The 22,349-nt window shown below is 42.0% G+C and overlaps 1 protein-coding gene across 1 annotated transcript in view; it reads right to left on the reverse strand.

Annotated features, from left to right (window-relative positions):
* LOC143280468 (voltage-dependent calcium channel subunit alpha-2/delta-2-like) overlaps window positions 1–22,349 on the reverse strand; it is a 42,669-nt gene that overhangs the window by 19,025 nt on the left and 1,295 nt on the right. Inside the window, exons 3-12 of the mRNA XM_076585122.1 lie at window positions 21,691–21,840; window positions 20,668–20,816; window positions 20,023–20,175; window positions 18,043–18,207; window positions 15,636–15,764; window positions 12,978–13,106; window positions 9,456–9,577; window positions 6,591–6,694; window positions 3,748–4,001; window positions 513–657 (exon numbers count right to left, since the gene is read on the reverse strand). Of these exons, the coding sequence (XP_076441237.1) occupies window positions 513–657; window positions 3,748–4,001; window positions 6,591–6,694; window positions 9,456–9,577; window positions 12,978–13,106; window positions 15,636–15,764; window positions 18,043–18,207; window positions 20,023–20,175; window positions 20,668–20,816; window positions 21,691–21,840 (1,500 nt within the window). The remainder of the gene's footprint in view (window positions 1–512; window positions 658–3,747; window positions 4,002–6,590; window positions 6,695–9,455; window positions 9,578–12,977; window positions 13,107–15,635; window positions 15,765–18,042; window positions 18,208–20,022; window positions 20,176–20,667; window positions 20,817–21,690; window positions 21,841–22,349) is intronic.

Consider the following 22,349-nt stretch of genomic DNA (forward strand, 5'->3'; position numbering starts at 1 on the left):
TTGTAGTACTGGTCCATCAAAGTTGAACTGCACTTTTGAAGTAAGCCTAGCATTTCAGGTGTGCACATGTATAAATATGCACATAAGTGCACACAGAACACACCAAAGCCTTCATACATGTGTGCCTTTATATTCACAGGCACGCTCACACACACACACACACACACACACACACGTACACACACACACACACGCACACACACACACACACACACACATATGAATGCCTGCACTCACTCACTCACATTCCCATGCATATACTCACACACACCTAAACCCACATGAATACTCACTCTATCATACACACACACACACACACACACACACACACACACACTACCCCCACACATCCACACCCACACACCCACACCTACAAACCTGCACACACAAACACAAACCCACACCCAACCACACACACACACACACAAACAAACAAACAAACACCCCCCCCCAACAAATACACACACTCACACTCCCCTTTCTCACACATACTCCTCTCTCTCCACCGTCACCTTTTTGCTGGGTTTGAGTCGGGGATGGAAGATGGTCTCCCCCTTGTTGTTGATCAGAAAGGAATAGACGGAGCCCCACTGGTGCTTGGACAGAAAGTTCTCAATCACGTCCAGCGATGCGTCGATGCCCACAACCCCAATGTACCTGTCACAGACACAGACACAGACAATACAATACAATACAATACAATACATGTGGAGTGATGGCCTAGAGGTAACGCGTCCGCCTAGGAAACGAGAGAATCTGAGCGCGCTGGTTCGAATCACGGCTCGGCCGCCGATATCTTCTCCCCCTGCACTAGACCTTGAGTGGTGGTCTCGACGCTAGTCATTCGGATGAGACGATAAACCGAGGTCCCGTGTGGAGCATGCACTTAGCGCACGTAAAAGAACCCACGCCAACAAAAGGGTTGTTCCTGGCAAAATTCTGTAGAAAAATCCACTTTGATAGGAAAAACAACACTGCACGCAGGAAAAAATACAAAAAAATGGGTGGCGCTGTAGTGTAACGACACACTCTCCCTGATGAGAGCAGCCTGAATTTAACACAGAGAAATCTGTTGTGATAAAAAGAAATACAAATGCAAAGACAAATACAATACAATGGGGGAGGTTGGCAGAATGGTTGAGACGCTCATCTGCCAATACAGTGTCCACGAGGGTCTGGGTTCAATTTTCAGTGTCGTCCTTTTTCCCCAAGTTTGACTGGAAAATCGATGGGTGGAATAGCCGAGTGGTTAAATCGTTGGACTGTCAATCTGAGGGTCCCGGGTTTGAATCACGGTGACGGCATCTGGTGGGTAAAGGGTGGAGATTTTTACGATCTCCCAGGTCAACATATGTGCAGACCTGCTAGTGCCTGAACCCCCTTCATGTGTATATGCAAGCAGAAGATCAAATACGCACGTTAAAGATCCTGTAATCCATGTCAGCGTTCGGTGGGTTATGGAAACAAGAATATGCCCAGCATGCACACCCCCGAAAATGGAGTATGGCTGCCTACATGGTGGGGTAAAAACGGTCATACACGTAAAAGCCCACTCGTGTGCATACGAGTGAACGCAGAAGAAAAGAAGAAGACTGGAAAATCAAACTGAGCATCTGGTCATTCGGATGAGATGATAAACCAATGTCCCACATGCAGCACACACACACACACACACTTGGCACACTGAAAAAAAAGAAACCCGTGGCAAAATTCTGTAGAAGAAATCTGCTGTGATAGGAACACAAATATATTTGTATTTGGATTTCTTTTTATCACAACAGATTTCTCTGTGTGAAATTCGGGCTTCTCTCACCAGGGAGAACATGTTGCTATACTACAGCGCCATGCAGTTTTATTTGTTTTTCCCATAGATGTGGATTTTTCTACAGAATTTTGCCAGGAGCAACCCTTTTGTTGCCGTGGGTCCTTTTACGTGCGCTAAGTGCATGCTGCACACGGGACCTCAGTTTATCATCTCATCCGAATGACTAGCGTCCACACCACCACTCAAGGTCTAGTGGAGGGGGAGAAAATATCGGTGGCTGAGCTGTGATTCAAACCAGCGTGCTCACATTCTCTCACTTCCTAGGTGGACACGTTACCTCTAGGCCATCACTACACACTCTCGGCCATATATTGCATTATCATTCAAGGCCTGACTAGCGCACTGGATTATGCTGCTGTCAAGCATGTGCCCGGCATAATTATGTAGTGCAGCGTATATGGATTTGTCCAAACTCACTGAAACCTCTCTGAGAAAGTGAAACTGAACCTGAAGCTCACATCATCCACTGAGAGGAGCTTGTTACCACAAAACATTTGATTTTGAAGTGGGGGGCCGACGGGCGCAATAGCCGAGTGGTTAAAGCATTGGACTGTCAATCTGAGGGTCCCGGGTTCGAATCACGGTGACGGCGCCTGGTGGGTGAAGGATGGAGATTTTTACGATCTCCCAGGTCAACATATGTGCAGACCTGCTAGTGCCTGAACCCCCTTCGTGTGTATACGCAAGCAGAAGATCAAATACGCACGTTAAAGATCCTGTAATCCATGTCAGCGTTCGGTGGGTTATGGAAACAAGAACATACCCAGCATGCACACCCCCGAAAATGGAGTATGGCTGCCTACATGGCAGGGTAAAAACAGTCATACACATAAAAGCCCACTCGTATGCATACGAGTGAATGTGGGAGTTGCAGCCCACGAACGCAGAAGAAGAGAGAAGAAGAAGAAGAAGTGGGGGGCCAGTAGTAACGCGTCTGCTGAGGGATCGATTCCCACACTTATAATAATAATAATAATAATGGATACTTATATAGCACACTATCCAGAAATCTGCTCTAGGTGCTTTACAAAAACGCTTTTGATAACATAAAACATTATATCTATGTTACATACACACACCAAAATGTGACCACACACACACACACGCACGCACGCACGCACGCACGCGCACACACACACGCACGCACGCGCACACACACACACACACTGCATACATACATTTTAACATACATGTGTATCTAACAGCTACCCTAACAAATACGCACACATAGGCAGGCACAAACTTACATAAACACACGCACACACAATACACATTCATATACATGCATGTAGTTGTGGACCTGTATTTTCTTCCTCTTCGCTAGACCTTGAGTGGTGGCAGCCTGGACGCTAGTCATTCAAAAAACAGAAGCCGTGTGTGTAGCATGCACTTAGCACATGCAAAAAAAACCAAAAAACCCCTACCACTGCAACAAAAGGGTGTGCAATATTTCTGCAGAAAATTTAACAATTTGTATGTACCCACCAGTGTAAAAATGCCCTTTCAGTTTAAATTTTGTGAGGACACCTGGAATCTTTGCAGCAAACATTTTTCTAACACCTTCACACATTCACACACACACACACACACACACGCACGCGCACTTCCACATCAGACTCACATATTGTAGCCACTGGTGTAAAAATGTCCTTTCAGTTTAAATCTTTGTCTGGACATGTGAAATTTCTACAGCAACGTTCTTCCTGTCTCTATCTCTCACACATACACACACATATACGAACCAACACACAAAGACACACACACACACTGAACCACACACACTGACCCCCCCACCACCACCCCCCCAGCACCTCCCCCCCCCACACACACACATTGACCCATACCAAGACACCCCCACTCCCCACCCCAAAACCCCCCACACAAACATAACTCCACATAACAAACAGACACTGCACACTCACTTTCCAGTGACGTTGCTGGTGACAGGGATGGAGTAGGTCAGCATCAGCCCCAGCCCCCACGAGTCCAGGTACGGTGAGGTCCACAGACCGTTGGCCGTGATGGCATTGGATGACAGGAACTCGTAGTAGTTGCTCATCTGGGAGATGAGGTTCTCTCCAGTCAGCAGCTTCTTCATGCTGCCGTTGTGGTCGCAGGCCATCTTCCCCGGGAAGATCTCCGCGTCCTCCACGATCAGGTAGCTGAACACGCGTGCCTGCAGAAAAAACAAAACCAGTGAGTGTCATGACTCCACCCCAGTGTTGTGACCCCACCCCAGTGTGGTGACCTCACCGGTGAGTGTTATGACCCCACCTAGTGTCGTGACCCCATCCAGTGAGTGTCATTGTACCACCCTATGGGTGTCATGACTCCACCCAGTGGTGTGACCCCACCCCAGTGTCGTGACCCCACACTATCCAGTGTCGTGACACCCCCCACCCCACCCTCAGTGAGTGTTATGACCCCCACCCCACCCAATGTCATGACCCCACCCAGTATCATGACCCCACCCACGCCGTGACCCCACCCAGTGTCATGAACCCACCCAGTATCATGACCCCACCCATGTCGTGACCCCACCCAGTGTCATGACCCCACCCCAATGTCTTGATCCCACCCAGTGTCATGACCCCACCCCAATGTCTTGATCTCACCCAGTGTCATGACCCCACCCACGTCGTGACCCCACCCAGTGTCATGACCCCACCCCAGTGTCATGATCCCACCCATGTTGTGACCCCACCCCACCCAGTATCATGACCCCATCCCCAGTGCAGTGACCCCACCCCAGTGTCATGATCCCACCCAGTATCATGACCCCACCCAGTGTCGTGACCCCACCCCAGTGTCATGACCCCACCCCAGTGTCATGACCCCACCCAGTGAGCGGTATGTCGTGCCGTGGTTTCAATTTCTGTTCCAGTTTCTCAAGGACCCATCACTGTGTCTGGATGAGTCCATATTATATCCAAAACCATATTTGCTGGGCAGATGCCTGATTAGCAGCATAACCCAACGTGCTTAGTGAGGCCTTGAATGCATGTGGAGTGATGGCCTAGAGGTAACGCGTCCGCCTAGGAAACGAGAGAATCTGAGCGCGCAGGTTCGAATCACGGCTCAGCTGCCGATATTTTCTCCCCCTCCACTAGACCTTGAGTGGTGGTCTGGACGCTAGTCATTCGGATGAGACGATAAACCGAGGTCCCGTGTGCAGCATGCACTTAGCGCACGTAAAAGAACCCACGGCAACAAAAGGATTGTTCCTGGCAAAATTCTGTAGAAAAATCCACTTCAATAGGAAAAGCAAATAAAACCACACGCAGGAAAAAATACAAAAAAATGGGTGGCGCTGTAGTGTAGCGACGTGCTCTCCCTGGGGAGAGCAGCCCGAATTTCACACAGAGAAATCTGTTGTGATAAAAAGAAATACAAATACAAATGTGTATATATTTGTGCACATGTCAGAGTGGATTCCTGCTACAAAAGTTTGCCAGATGGCAATGCTCAAGAGCGCCAAGCGTGTCCTGCACAAAGACCTCAGTTTATCATTATATCCGAATGACTAGACGCTCAGTTTGATTTTCCAGTTTGACTGGCGAGACTGGGATTCTAACCCAGACTTTCACTGACACTGTATTATCAGATAAGCATCTCAGCATACTGCCACCATGAAAATGAAAAAGCTATTGTACTGAATTGTATTGTATAATTTTTTTTTTTTTTTTGTCACAACAGAATTTCTCTGCGTGAAATTAGGCTGCTCTTCCCAAGGAGAGAGCTCATCACTTCAGTGCAGAAGTCACCCATATTGTTTTGTGACCACCGTTCACCTTCTTGTGCGTGATGGCTCGCACAGATGTCCCTTGTTCACTGAGTATAATTTACAATACTTGTTTTATAAACTCATTCAATAGCTTGAAGCTTATTTATTGGTTTACAGCTGTGGGTTGTGTTTTCTTTTGGCAGTAAATCAAATGGTTCATCATTTACAAGAACAAAAGAGGGAAAGACAGATATCATACTCTAAATCTGACGGGCACAATAGCCGAGTGGTTAAAGCGTTGGACTTTCAATCTGACGGTCCTGGGTTCGAATCACGGTGACGGCGCCTGGTGGGTAAAGGGTGGAGATTTTTTACGATCTCCCAGGTCAACACATGTGCAGAACTGCTAGTGCCTGAACCCCCTTCGTGTGTATGTGCACGCAGAAGATCAAATATGCACGTTAAAGATCCTGTAATCCATGTCAGCGTTCGGTGGGTTATGGAAACAAGAACATACCCAGCATGCACACCCCCAAAAGCGGAGTATGGCTGCCTACATGGCGGGGTAAATAAAAAAACAAACAAACAGTCATACACGTAAAATGTTACATGTCTGTCTGAGTGAGTATGTGTGTGCGTCTGAAATCTGATTGAATGACACAAGAAACGAATGATGAGCGCCCAGTGGCAGCCGTCAGTCGGCTTTACCCAGGTAGGCAGCCTGTGGTGCAAATGTCCCCGTGTATGTAAAGCGCTTAGAGCTTGGTCTCTGACCGAGGATAGGCACTATAGAAGTATCCACATCAATCAATCATTTACAAGAACAAAAGAGGAAAAGACGGATATCATACTCTAAATCTGTACAAGAGAAAGGCACATATAATATTCAACGGTCGTCATACAACACTGTAACAGTACAGTTACTTGTCCACTATGTACTACTACTCTTCATACAACCAAGGCACATAACATTCAACCTTCGTCTTGCAACACAGTTACGGTACTTATATTCCTGTTTAACGTTCACAAACGTATTCATACCGGCGGATTGAGGTACTTGTTCTTCTCCATGGCCAGATGGTATACTTCTGTCCAGTTGTATTTGCAGATTGGCCCAGGCACATAGCCACTACGAGTATAGTAACCTGAAAGACACAACAAAAAAGGAAATTTTCTTCCTAAAATTACGTTCAAGTAACAAACTTACCGTGACCCACTAGTACAGACTCCGGAAGGGGTCTGATTCCTGTCCTGTGCAAACTACTACCCGCCTATGCGGAGAAAACGAAAGTAGCTACGGCTGATAACCTCCCGAAGTTGGTTACCTCCCCTTTACATCCCTGACTATCGCCCTCTTTTGACATCCTTGACTACTGTTGACGCGTATGCTTTGTCAGTGAGGTGGCGGTCACCTGACTGGATAAAGACAACTTATAAGTCAGGAAGACAATCACCATTCTTTAAGAAGACTTCTTCCTCTTGGGATTACATGACTTTTGTTCAGCAAAATCAATGATACCACTGATAAGATCACAAAATGTAGTAACTGAATTTCAAACTCATGCCACGTTCATCTAACTCCACCAAAGTTCAGCAGGCTGATGATACGTCATCACAAGGCCACCCACCAAAGGATGTCACAAACTATGCTAAGCCATAAAACAAGGTTTCTTTCTTTCTGAGTTTGTGAGCTGCAGGTCTTGTCTATGAGTGGACTTTACTGTGTATTGCTGAAGATATAAGCAGCCACAGCCCCATTTTCAGAGGTGGACCTGCTGGTCAAGTTTGCGTTTCAATAACCCATGTTTACCCGCTTTAACATGCATATTTGCTCTTTTGCATGTGTGCACAAACAAACAGAATCAAGGCATGAGCATGTCTCCACATATGCTGACCCAGGGGACTGGAAAAATATCCACCCTTAATCCAACAACAGGCGCTGATACTGAGATCAGTCCCCCCCCAAACCCTCAGACTGAAAGACCAATTACCAAGACTTCTACTTCTAGACCCTGGAAAAGGGCGAAACATTTCCAAGACTTTTCCAGTCCCTGTGAAATGATTCTCTCCATTTTCCCCAAGACTTTCCCAGACTTCCATGACTGTGTACACAAACTCTGAAATGTTGAGGAGGAGTGACTAGAATGTGACAGGAATAATGTATGCAAATATTTCATTGCATCTATTTGATTCTTAAAAAAAAAAAATCATGTAAAAAGTAAAAAGAGATAAAAACATAGTTTGTTCTCTTTCCATGTTTCTGTCTTCTTCTTCTCCTTCTTCTTCTTCTTCTGCGTTCGTGGGCTGCAACTCCCACGTTCACTCGTATGCACACAAGTGGGCTTTTACGTGTATGACCGTTTTTACCCCTCCATGTAGGCAGCCATACTCCATTTTCGGGGGTGTGCATGCTGGGTATGTTCTTGTTTCCATAACCCACCGAACGCTGACATGGATTACAGGATCTTTAACGTGCGTATTTGATCTTCTGCTTGCATATACACACGAAGGGGGTTCAGGCACTAGCAGGTCTGCACATATGTTGACCTGGGAGATCGTAAAAATCTCCACCCTTCACCCACCAGGCGCCGTCACCGTGATTCGAACCCGGGACCCTCAGATTGACAGTCCAACTCTTTAACCACTCGGCTATTGCGCCCGTCCATGTTTCTGTCAAAATGTGTGTCTCTGTCTTGGTTTTTTAACCCCTACCCCACCCCACCCCCACTACCCTAGCCCCCACCTGCCACCAACCCCAAATGTTTCTCTCTCATTTTCTTCTTTTTCTATGTATCTGAAAATGTGTATGTGTGATTCCCTTTTCTTACACTTTTTTTCTTTTTTTCTTCTTTTCAATCAAAAAAAAAAAAAAAAATCTCACATGCCCTAACATGACACATATGTATGACGTACATCTGATTGTTTTTTGTGAGAAAGAAAAATGAAATGACTTAATAAATGATAATAGTAATTATAATAGTAAACATAGAGCAACAACAACAACAAACAACAACAGCACCAATAATGCCAACATCACCATCAACACCAGTACCAACACCACCACCACCAACAACAATAATAACAATAATAATAATAACAAAAGAGGCAAGGCCTTCAAGACTCACTTGTGATACACTTAAAAAAAAAATCTAATCGTTAAATGTGTTCTGTATTTGTTATTATAAAGCTTCGCGCTTAAAAAAAAAAAAGCCTTGTACACTGAGAGTAAAACGCACAAGCTTTTTATGTATTGAGTATAATTTCAAAATGTAATGTTTAAGATGAGAAAGATCAGTTTAAAGCAAATTAAGTCCCCTAGCATTAATTACAGATTAATTTCCCTTTTTTACTATCTGCACCAAAACGTTTGCAAAATAAATAAAAATTCCATGCTTAGCAAAAGAAGTTCCTGTTTGAACAAAAAATGATAATAATGACTCCTCTTGTTGTTGTGTCAGAATATCAGATCAAAGTGCCAAGTTTAGAGAATACAAAAAATATAAATATAACAGTAAATGCAGTTTGCATATAATTAGGCTTCATTCTTTTTTTTCTTCTTTTTTTTTGTGCCCATCCCAGAGGTGCAATATTGTTTTAAACAAGATGACTGGAAAGAACTGAATTTTTCCTATTTTTATGCCAAATGTAGTGTCAACTGACAAAGTATTTGCAGAGAAAATGTCAATGTTAAAGTTTACCACGGACACACAGACACACACACACACAGACAACCGAACACCGGGTTAAAACATAGACTCACTTTGTTGACACAAGTGAGTCAATAATAACAATAACAACAATAATAATAATAATAATAATAAATTACCAATAATATCAATAATGACAGAACAAGAACAAGAACAAGAAGAACAAGAACAAGAAGAACAAGAGGAAAGGAACTCTGACCTGGCCCACAGCGAACCTGCTCCCCATCAGTGTCCAGGCCGTCAGTGGCAAACACGATGATGGACTGGCAGCCCGTGCGGGGAACACTGCGCAGCAGTTCAAAGGTGATGTCGAACCCCTTCCTGTCAAGCATCAAGATTGATAACAAAACGTTTATTTAAAGTAAGCAGAAGTTAAAGGGAGATGTCAGCATCAACACCAATAACAAAGCATTTTTTGCTTAACTCATTCTAAAGCAGGTACGAGATAACTCGTACCATGATGACTTCCTCTGTGGACCAGGTACGAGTATTCTCGTACCAACACACTATTCTGATTTCGTTCATTCTTGCTTGGTACAGGTGGCATTCTAAACTGAACCGTTGACTGATTCTGGAAGTATGAAAACGAAGCTATGTTTGACGGATTAAAACAACAATTTTCCTTAGATTTTTGCTGTTTTATTTTTAGTGAACCACCATGTTTGTGTTTTTTCTGCAGTGGTCTCATGTAGTGCTGGTCCAGGTGAGTTGTAGAGGCATGTAGCTGTGGGGTAGAATGAGTTAAGTAAGTAGCAGTTCAAAGGTAAAGTCGAACCCTTTCCTGTCAGCATCAAAACTGAAAACAAATGAGCTGTGGGGTTGATGGGCGCAATAGCCGAGTGGTTAAAGTGTTGGACTTTCAATCTGAGGGTCCCGGGTTCAAATCACGGTGACGGCGCCTGGTGGGTAAAGGGTGGAGATTTTTACGATCTCCCAGGTCAACATATGTGCAGACCTGCTACTGCCTGAACCCCCTTTGTGTGTATATGCAAGCAGAAGATCAAATACGCACGTTAAAGATCCTGTAATCCATGTCAGCGTTCGGTGGGTTATGGAAACAAGAACATACCCAGCATGCACACCCCTGAAAACGGAGTATGGCTGCCTACATGGCGGGGTAAAGAACGGTCATACACGTTAAAGCCCACTCGTGTGCATACGAGTGAACGCAGAAGAAGAAGAAGAGCTGTGGGGTAGAATGAGTTAAGTAAGTAGCAGTTCAAAGGTAAAGTCGAACCCTTTCCTGTCAGCATCAAAACTGATAACAAACAATTTATGTAAGTAAGCAGCAGGATATGTCAAACTCTTTCCTATATTGTAATGTATTGTCATGTATTGTCATGTATTGTATTGCAGTGCATTGTATTGTACTGTGTTGTATTGTGTTGTATTGTATTATATTGCATTGCATTGTATTCTATTGTATTTGTATTTGTATTTCTTTTCATCACAACAGATTTCTCTGTGTGAGAATTCGGGCTGCTCTCCCCAGGGACAGCGCGTCGCTACACCACAGCACCACCTTTTTTTTTTTAAATTTTTCCTGAGTGCAGTTTTATTTGTTTTTCCTAAGTGAATTTTTCTACAGAATTCTGCCAGGAACAACCCTTTTGTTACCGTGGGTTCTTTTACGTGTGCTAAGTGCATGCTGCACACAGGACCTCTGTTTATCGTCTCATCAGAAATAGCTTCTTTTTTTTTTTTTAACTGCTTTAATATTCAAGAAAGCAGTAGTTCAAAGGTGATGTTGAACCTTTTCCTCTCAGCATCAACATCAATAACAAAGCATTCATTTAGGTTAGCAGCAATTTCCTGTATTGTAATATATTGTATTGTGTTATTTGTTGTCAGCATTACTGAAATAATAAAATATTTATTGAAGTAAGCAGCAGTTTTCAAAGCTGACGTCAAACCCTATCCTGTCAGAATCAACATCAATAACAAACAATTTATTTAAGTAAGCAGCAGGATATGTCAAACTCTTTCTTATCGTAATGTATTGTATTGTATGTATTGCATTGTACTTGTACTGTATCATACTGTCAGCATTATTGAAATAATAAAACAAATTATCGAAGAAAGCAGCAGTTCAAAGGTGATGTCGACCACCTTCCAGTTAGCATCAAAATTCATAACGTAGCATTTATTTAGGTAAGCATGCAGGATATGTCAAACCCTTCCCTATACATTACGATACAGGAAAGTATGAAACAGCTGACCTTCCTCTTTAAAATCATGTCATTTGAAGCAAACTTCAAAAAAAAAAAAAAGCTCTCAAGAAATATTTGATGGAAAAAATATGATACCTTATATAAATTGTCATGATTATCCTTTGTCTCTGATATTCCTGTCTATTTATTGTGTATCCATCTGTTTGTTAATTTCTCTCTGTCTTCTGACTCAACCTACCTTCTTTTCCTCCCTTTCTGAACTTGTATTTTTACCAGTTCTGTCTGTCTGTCTGTCTGTCTGTCTGTCTGTCTTCAGTCTTGCTCTCGTTCTCACCCTCACTGTCTCTCTCATAAAATATCTTTGTTAATCAACTTAATGACGTAAGAATGCTGCTTTTGTGTGTATAACTCTGTCGATATCATATATATATGTTCATTTGCTATTTGTCCGTATACCGTTTTTCACCATAGAATTTGTGTTTCTTATCGCACTTGATCTTTCATGTTATACTCTTCCCACCCCCTCCATCTTTTCTTCTGTTTTCTGGTCTTTTCTTTTTCCTTTCTTTTTTTTCTGAGGGCAGGATGGAAAAAAAACCGTGTAGAAGCTTATTCTTTTACCCTCATTAAAGATCATTTTGACTTGACTTCACACACACACACACACACACACACATACACACACACACGCACACACACACACACACACACAGAGATTTCTAAAACACCTTTCCTACTTCTTCTAAGAGTGACTCATAAAAATATAAAGTATCTAACAGCTGAGAAAACATTCACAGAGACACAAAAAATCTGGATTAAAATGGTATATGTCTCTTCACTGTATTATAAATTCTACTACTGCTTCCCTTCCAGCCTTTGTGGGCTGCAACTCCAAAGTGGAGTTATATGTATGAGTGAGCTTTCACAAGTATAACCATTTTTACCCTGATATGTAGGCAGCCATACTCCATGTTCACAGTTGCCCATGCTGGGTATGTTCTTTTTTTCCATAACCCACCAACGCTGACATGGATTACAGAATCCCTAACATGCACCTTTGATCTTCTGCATGCATATACACACGAAGGGGGCCGAGGTACAAGCAGGTCTGCACAACTGCTGACATGGAAGATCAAAAAAAATCCCCATCCTTAACCCACCAGGTGCGAAAAAATCGTGGATCCACCGAACACCACCGAAGTGACTCAGCAGCACTGCAGGGTCTCCTCTGGTGTGTGGCCTCCTGGCATCCTGACATCGATGGTTCCCTGCGGACTGCCGATGCTGGAACTGTGACAGACGAACCCGGGTGTGGCCATAGTATGGAGGAATCTAAATGAGCAGCGTGAGAGTAATGCCACTGAAATGGTGCAGATGATGGGGCAGAAAAAAAATCAAAAAAAATCATGGATCCAACTCAGGAAACCTGGGCAAGAACCCAGCGCTCTAACCGTTAGTTCTGCCTCTGCACCCTTGTCATAAGTTCTTTTTTTTTTTTTTTTTTTTTGTCCCATTGCCTTGTATAGCTAAGAAGCTTCTCTTTCACTTACTGAAGTTCGGTGGTGCCCCCTGCCTTCAGCTTGTCGATCTTCTCGATTAGGTCTTTCCTGTGAGCGTTGGTTGCTGGCACCATGCGTTTCTTCTGACAGCTCAGCACGTCCGTGTCATACATGTACCATCTGAAATGTGAGTGCGCGACATGTTGTGGTTGGTTTTGTGAATTTATTTATTCATTCAGTTCCAAACAGCTTTTCGTCCATGCTGAGGATGTTTTATGTATATGTTTTGTGAGACTGTCTGTAGATCAGACTGAGTGTTTTCCTCTTTCTTTAGTTCAACGTCTTTTCACTGTTTAGTGATGTTTGAATTGATGGAGACAAAAAAAATAGTGTGTGTGTGTGTGTGTGTGTGTGTGTGTGTGGTGTGTGTGTGTGTGTGTTTGTGTGTGTGTGTGTGTGTGTGTGTGTGTAATTGTGGGCAGGGGGTGCAAATAAGTTGGATCAGTGGTCTCATGATGTCTGTTTGCAATGAGTGTGTGAACTGATTTATTTCATCGTTTCACCATTTACAGTTTCATGACTTTCGCACACATAAAATACTTTAGGCTCTGTTTCAGATAAAAGGTACAGAATATGTGTTCATTACTATCAACATTAGTGATAGTATGTTCACTGAAGTTACTCATATTAGACTATAAATAAATCAAAGATGAGTTTACAATTATCATAAGAACAGACAAAGAAACTCTTTATATAAGGAAAAAGAAAAGAGGAAGAAAGGAAAAAAGGAGAAAGAAAAAAACAACAACAGGGATGGCGTCATGGGTAGAGAAATACATGTACGCAGAGGAAGGACAGACAGACAAACAGAGACAGAGAGACAGAGATGAATTAGTTTTTTGATGACAAATTTCCTATTGAACAACTTTTATATGTAACTGGCCAGCTCCTAATTGGAAAGACATTACTCAATCACAGAAGTGGTAAAACAATGGCAAGATATTATTTTTTTTCTTCTTTTTGACTCACTTGTGTAAACAAGTTGTCTGTGTGTGTGTGTGTGTGTGTGTGTGTGCCTGTGTGTCTGTATGTCCATGGTAAACTTTAACATCAACATTTTCTCTGCAAATACTTTGTCAGTTGACACCAAATTCGGCATAAAAATAGGAAAAATTCAGTTCTTTCCAGTCATCTTGTTTAAAACAATATTGCATCTCTGGGATGGACTCAAAAAAATAAAAAAGAAGCCAAATTATATGTAAACTGCATTTACTGTCATATTTATATTTTTTTTATTCTCTAAATTTGGCACTTTGATCTGATATTCTGACACAACAACAAGAGCAGTCATTATTATCATGTTTTGTTCAAACAAGAACTTCTTTTGCTAAGCATGGAAGTTTTATTTATTTTGCAAACCTTTTGGTGCAGATAGTAAAAAAGGGAAATTAATCTGTAATTAATGCTAGGGGACTTAATTTGCTTTAAACTGATCTTTCTCATCTTAAACATTACATTTTGAAATTATACTCAATATATATAAAGCTTGTGTGTTTTACTGTCAGTGTACAGGGCTTTCACTGTGTTCATTTGCCCAAGTGGTCTTTTTCGGAAAATACTAAAATCAATAGGACGAGTGGACTTTATAGATCTATTGGCTGAGCCCTGAAGGTCATGGGCAAAAATCAATTGCGTACACATATTTATACACATTGAAAGCGCGTGCTCATACTCTTCGCGAACGCGAACGACGCCATTTTGTTTCAAGTTGCTGACCTGCCCGTTCAATCCTATATTCAATCGACAATACACGATAACATGTGATGGAAAGTTGGAGAAGGAGACCGTTAAATATTTATTCAGAGAAAGATTTGTGAACGCCTCATCACTTACTGGGTTATGCCCCAAACTGCCATAAAAATATCCACAGAATCAGTCGGAATTCACAGTTAAAAATTGTAAACCATGCGAGTTAATACCCTTGAATTGATGAAACGAAAAAATTTCCAGTCTTGACTTTTCTCAAAATGAAGTCCTTTTCACTTCATACGACGTTTATAAGTACTTGTACTTGGCTCTACATGTTATTAGTTTAACAAAATACTAAATTTTCATATCAACTTTAAAACTATAAAACTAGAACAAACATAAAAGAGAAATTGAATCGACCATGTCGTACTACATTCCTGGCGGGTGTAACTAAACTTGTACATCTACCTAGATCTAGAGAAAACGGCTAAATGTTGCAGTGTGGTTGCGGTGATAACCACATCTCCTTTACCGCGGACTTAAAAAGAATTTTTTATTGCCCTTAAAGATTTTTTGAATGCCCAAGATACACCAGAATAATATGATTTAAACAGCGTTCTCACTGTGAATACCGCAATTGATTTATCGCCCTTTAAAAAAGTATGTTCAAATATTAAATTTTAGAACGTCAGTTAAGGAGCCACGATAGTGTAATGGGTAAGACAGTTTCTTCTCACCCAAACACGAGGGGTTCGAATCTGGTTAGGACTTTTTTTTTTCTTTTTTTTTTTAACCCGAAGCTTTATAATAACAAATACAGAACACATTTTAACAATTAGATTTTTTTTTTTTTTTTTAAGTGTATCACAAGTGAGTCTTGAAGGCCTTGCCTCTCTTGTTTTTTCTGTTATTGATACAAGCAACTAATCAAGACACATCAAATAAGTTTCTTATACTTACTTTCCAACCTCATTCCAATGACTGGCACGTGAGCAGATGACGTTCACATAATCTTGTTTGGTCAGAGTACGGATCACATTCTTGGCTACAGCTTTGGCAATGGCAAACTTCTCTCCTTTAATGGACAGACTGGAAAAAAAAAAAATCACCACAGTTATGACATAAATGTAATGCCCTTCCTGGACTGATTTTTTCCTCCTTTAACCCTTTGACTGATCAGTATGCTCCGTCAGTTAAGGGCTGTTGCTGGAGATGTGACTGAGATTACAGGTTAGGACACTGGTCATCTTTTTTTTAGACTCCTTCCTTGTGGGACTGCATGAATTTTTGTTCAGCAAAACCAATCACACCGCTTAAAAGTATGCAAGAAGTAGCTGTCACACTTTCAAATTCATGCCACATTGATTTCAATTCATCATGGTTAAGTAGCCAAGGGGTTTAGCTATGAAACAAAACTCCGCATAGGCGGACAGTAGTTTGCTCAGGTCAGGAATGTCAGACCCCTGCCCAAGTCTGCACTAGTGGGTCACGGCTAAGTATGTGTAATTAAAAGCAATCTCAACATTTAAGCTGCATAATGATGACACACAATTATTACGTAGTCAAGGGGTTAAGCTATGTAACAAAAAGTGATCTCAACATTTAAGATGCATAATGATGACATGCAAAAAAATAACAACAACAAAATGCAGACTATAAACGGAATAAAGTAGCTAAGAAAATAAGGTTCTAAAGAACACAAAAGCACACTGGTCTATTCAGGTATCAAGGATATATGTGTGTGCACATGTGAGCACATGTGCGCATGTGTGTGCATGTCTGTGTGCCTCTGTGTGTGTGTGTGTGTGAGTGTGTGTGTGTGTGTGTGTGTGTGTGTGTGTGTGCGTGTGCTGCTTGCATGTCCATCTGTTTATCATGTATGGGCATAAATGAGTGAATGTTCAGTAAACCGACTCAATTTTCATTTTATGTTCATACACTTTTCATGTTAAAGCACAGTATTAAGTAACATATTGTACTGTAATAGCATTAAGTAACATGCTGTACTGTATTGTATTGGATTGTATTAGATTACACTGTTATTGTATTGTTATTGATTTGTTACTATACTGTATTGTATTGTATTGTATTGTATTGTATTGTATTGCATCACATTTTGTCACAACAGATTACTGTCTGTGGAATTTGTGGGAGAGTGCATTGCCACAGTGCAATGCCATCCTCTTTTTTCTCTTTTTTTTTCTGTCTACAAGTGTCGGTTGTTGTTTTATTTTACTATCAAAGTAAATTTTTCTTCAGAATTCTGTTAGAGACGACCCTTTTGTCAAAGTGTATTCTTTCATGAGGACCAAGTACATGTGCACACAGAACCTTGGTTAATCATCTCATCCCGGAAGACTACATAACAGCTTATCTATTAGTTATTTCTAGAGTTAATTCATGGAAATGAATCAAAAATAAGAACAGAAAGCCGCCGTGGCGAAGTGGTTAGCGTCGCGGACTGATGGCTGGGAGGACGTGGGTTCGAATCCCAGCGGAGGTGGGTTTTTCGGCCCATGGCCGGCTCCTACCCAGAGTTGAGTGTGCTGTGGGCTTAAATGGGGAGACTGGGACCACACAGTCGAGTGTCATCCACTTCAAGGATGCATCTTTGGGTGTGTTGCTCTAATTACCTGACCAACACTGCAAGTGTCTATATCTCTCGGGCCTGGTTAACGCCGGGATATTATTATAACAGGAAGCGTAGAGTACAGCCTTGTCACACAGTCCCAAACCAAAATGGACCTCCAGAGCAACATCGTCATCATCATCGTCATCCTCCTCCTCCTTCATCATCATCAATATAAACAAAACAGTCTCAAAGTCTGTGGCCTTTCATGTCCTACTCTCATGGTGACCTCAGTTTCGATACCCCTCCACTTCCGTGCTTGGGGTGAGTCCTGTCAACGTTGTCAGTGTCGGCAAATTCATGGGGGGCTGTTGTTTGAGGGACGTGGTGGCGGTCTCCACTCAGGGAGGGATGCTCACTCAGTCTGGCTCCGTAACTAAGCCATTATTGTCATTAGCAGGGGGCTTAGTAGGTGGTGTCCTAAGTACGTTAAATCAGAACAGGCACCACTGAACACCACCGAAGTGACTCAGCAGCAGTGCAGGGTCTCCTCTGGTGTGTGGCCTCCTGGCAACCTAACATCGATGGCTCCCTGTGGACTGCTGATGCTGGAACTGCGACGGACGAACCCGAGTGTGGCCGTGTATGGGGGAATCTAAATGAGCGGCATGGGAGTAATGCCACTGAAACGGTGCAGATGATGGGGCAGCAAAAAAAAAAAAAAAAAAAAGAAACAGAAAGCAACCAAAAATTGGGGGAGAAGAGCATACCTGACTGTGCACCACAACACCAAGTCACCTGCAGTCCAGAACAATGATCACATCCTTTGGGCCACTGGTCGCGGCAATGTACCACGGCCGAACTCGCGGGTCGTAGTCGTTATAGAACCCAGCAAAGTTGGTGGACCACTCTCTGCCCGGGTAGAGACGCGTAACGCCCGTAGTTGAGCCAAAGTATTGCCATCTGTAAAAAACAACAACATAAATATATATATATATATATATATATATATATATATATATATATATATATATATATATATATATATATATATACACATATATGTATAGAGAGAGAGATGGGGGGGGGGGGAGAGGAGAGAGTGACTGAGAGAGACAGAGAGAGAGAGAGAGAGAGAGAAAGAGAGACAGAGAGAGATTCATGAAGGAACCAGCTAGCTCACAGAACGCCAGTGCCTACCCCCCACCTGCAATCAAGATCGACGACAGAGAAAAAGTCAGTCGACAAGTTTTGCTAACTGGGCAGCACCCTATGCAGCAACGGAGCCCTTGATGCAGAAGTGACACTGCACATCGCCAAGGCCAGCTCCGCCTTTGGCAGACTCAACAACAGGCTGTGGAACAACAAAGGCATCAGGCTCAGCACCAAAATCAAAACCTACAGAGCTGTTGTGCTGACCACCTTGTTGTACTGCTGTGAAACATGGACGACATATCGCCGTCACATTCAACAACTTGAGCAGTTTCACCAGAGATGCCTACGAAAGATCCTCAGCATAAAGTGGCAAGACAGGGTCTCCAACCTCCAGGTCCTAGAGAGGAGCGGCCTGCCAGCATCGAAAGCCTGCTGATCCAGTGCCAGCTACGCTGGACAGGACACATTGTCCGCATGACAGACAGCAGGATCCCGAAGATGCTCTTGCATGGCCAGCTGAAGGAAGGCCACTGCGAACTTGGAAGACCCTGCAAGCGCTTCAAGGACACCTTGAAGACAAACTTCAAAGCCTGTGACACAGAAATCGCTTCCTGGGAAACTGATGCCCTTGACCGCTCTCACTGGAGGATGCTGTGCTCTAGTGGCTGGCCATTAAGGAGAAGCATGAGCGAAGGAAGCAGGGCTCAACTTCTGGAGACGTTTTCCCTTGCAACACCTGCGGGAAGTGCTGCGCATCCAGAATCGGCCTCTTCTCCCATATGAGGACACACACTGACAGATAAGCCTGCCTGCCTACTCGTCCGTCGGTCCAATGGGAGACTCCATTATTATTCAACCACATCACACAGAAATTCTTCCTAGTGTTTGGCTGTGGCTGGAGTGAATGCAAGAGGTTTAAGTTCCCTTGTGTACAAGAGGCTAACTATACATTCTAAAGATCCCGTAAGCATTTGTGGGTTATCAAATCATAAAAAACGCTAAGCATATTCTACATGCATGCAAGTCCTAGATCTAGATAGCAAAATTAAAAACAAATGCTGCCATGCATCTGGGAGCAGAAGACTGTGAAGAAGAAGAAAAATAAGATGCTCACAATGAGAAACGGTGCACAGACTACAAAAGATACTTGCTGATTATTATTGACTTTTTACCAAATGTTGACATTAGCAAAACATTATACCTAATGTTGATGATAAAAGAGAAAATTTTTAAGTTTGATTTTCGGTGATGAAGCTTAAATGGAACGAACAACAATTTGATGGCACAACCATTCCAGCACTCTTTACAACTCTCCAACCCAGTACAACACAAAATACACTACTATCACTTTCCTAAGAAATATATTTTTGTTAATGCCAGGCAAAGTCCACCTAATGTCTAACAATTATCAGCATTAAACAAAAAACATTTGTTTTTAAAAACATAAACTGGCTATTGGGTACAAATGAACAAAAAAACTTGATTTGTATATGGTGCATAAAAATGTCCACATTTAGGTTGTGTGTTCACAGTGGCACCCACAAAAAGCATGCAGCTAAGACAGAAATGACCAGACACAATTAAATGCCTGCAGAGTAGACAAGACACGCAATGAATGAATACCTGAGCAATGCATCCATTTCAGCATTCTCAATGAACACACTCTCTAGGCCTTTGGTGAAGTGCACAGTGTTGATGACCGACTGGTGTTCCCTGGGCACTTCGTCTGCTATCTTCACTGTGGAGTGTCGTTTGCTCACTTTCTGCTGGAAGTATCTGCCATGAGCAGTTCAAAATAATGTGTTCACTTAAACATGCATGCATCACACACACACACACACACACACACACACACACACACACTTACAAATACATAATATGTACTTATTCAAACACACACACACACACACAAACACACACACATGCTGGCACAAACACGTGCACACACACACACACACATATAGAAACATGTACACAAGGAAGAATGTAAAATGATATATGCATCAACACATGCAACATACACTTCATGACTACAGTTAACAAATAAAAAACACAAACGATCAAAATCAAACAAACACACATTCAAAGACATCCAGAGCTTTGTCATGACTAAATACCATGAAAATTTTGATTTATTCAAAACAATTTTTAAGTAAAGTTCTGAGATATTTCACACAAATATTTTCATAAAACTGGCTCTCTCTTTTTTCTTTTTTTCTTTTTCAAAGATAAACACACACAAAATGAATAAAATATTAATGGACGTACGGGCTGAAGTTCAAATCATTAGGAAGACGTGCTGGAATGTCTGAGTCTTTGTAGACATCCACGGACAAATCATTAAGCCGATCTGCATCGACAGTTGTGTTTTGTTTAAGGAAGGAGTCATGCAGCTCCAGAACTTTTTCTGCTAGTCTCTGAAACATATCATACATAAAAAAATAGCCAGCTATATTACTGTTTTGTACAAAATAAAATCCACAATATCTTTTCTTATTGGAAATTCCCCATTAAGACGCACAGACAGAAAGAAACAAACAAGCAATCAAACATGTACATGTGTGTGTGTGTGTGTATGTGCGTGTGTTATTGATTTGTATTTGCATTTCTTTTTATCACAACAGATTTCTCTGTGTGAAATTCAGGCTGCTCTCCCCAGGGAGAGCACGTCGCTACACAACAGTGCCACCCATTTTTGGTATTTTTTCCTGCGTGCAATTTTATTTGTTTTTCCTATCAAAGTGGATTTTTCTAAAGAATTTTGCCAGGAACAACCCTTTTGTTGCAGTGGGTTCTTTTACGTGCACTAAGTGCATGCTGCACATGGGACCTCAGTTTATCGTCTCATCCGAATGACTAGCGTCCAGACCACCAATCGAGGTCTAGTGGAGGGGGAGAAAATATTGGCGGCTGAGCTGTGATTCGAACCAGCGTGCTCAGATTCTCTCGCTTCCTAGGTGGACGCATTTTATTTGTTGGATGTTTTGAAATTTGATTTGAACATATTGATACATGAGCAATATTTTAGTGTGTATGTGTGTGTGTGTGTGTGTGTGTGTGTGTGTGTGTGTGTGTGTGTGTGTGTGTGTTATAGTCTATCATCAGCTATTGTATATCTTTTATTTGACGACTTTTAACCTCTTTTTTAAGGTGTGCATGGTCATACTGTGGTTGTGTTTATAATGAGCCTGTGACTGCATAAGTTAATCTCCATATGGATTAATAAAGTGTTTTGATTTTATCAAATTTTATTTGAAAGGAAAAAATAAAATAGATAAATAAATAAATTACCTCAGCAGCTTGGATCTTGTTCTGAAAGTAAACACCCAGCTCTTCCTTCACCTGAGCGACTAGATCAGCTCCATTTTTTATCTCTGATTTGTATTTCGCTTGGTCCAGCAGACTCTGTGTGATGTGCTTATTAATGCCATCACTTGCCAGCTGTAAAAAAAACAACAGAAACACATCAGCAGATCAGACTCTGACATTTTGAATCTGATTGATAGAAAATCATGAAAATGCATAATTCTAACATAAATCCCCACATTTTTGATGACATCCTGTTCCATCAGACAATGGCCCACAATCTACAAACATATACCCACTTGTTTGCATGCAGAAGCACACGCATGGTATGTGCAAACACACACAAACACATACTAACAAACGCACTGTGGTACTGGTTAATCTCTTTTGTTCATGTGCTGATCAGATCTATGCATGTTCTGTTGGTGTTTCCAGCAGTGACCTTTTTCTTTCTTTTCATTTCTTTTTTTTTTTTTTTTTCATTCCATTGGTTGTTTTAAAAAAGATTGAACCAGTGAATATGAGTTCCAATTATCTTGTTTCCCTTTCTCTTTATTTAAGTTGTCTTGGAAGCACTAAAGTTCTAAAGTTTAAAATGGAAACCATTAAAGATGTGTGTGTGTGTGTGTGAGTGCGCGCGCGCG

Source organism: Babylonia areolata, chromosome 3, assembly GCF_041734735.1.
Source record: "Babylonia areolata isolate BAREFJ2019XMU chromosome 3, ASM4173473v1, whole genome shotgun sequence".
In the NCBI taxonomy this organism is placed as follows: domain Eukaryota; kingdom Metazoa; phylum Mollusca; class Gastropoda; order Neogastropoda; family Buccinidae; genus Babylonia; species Babylonia areolata.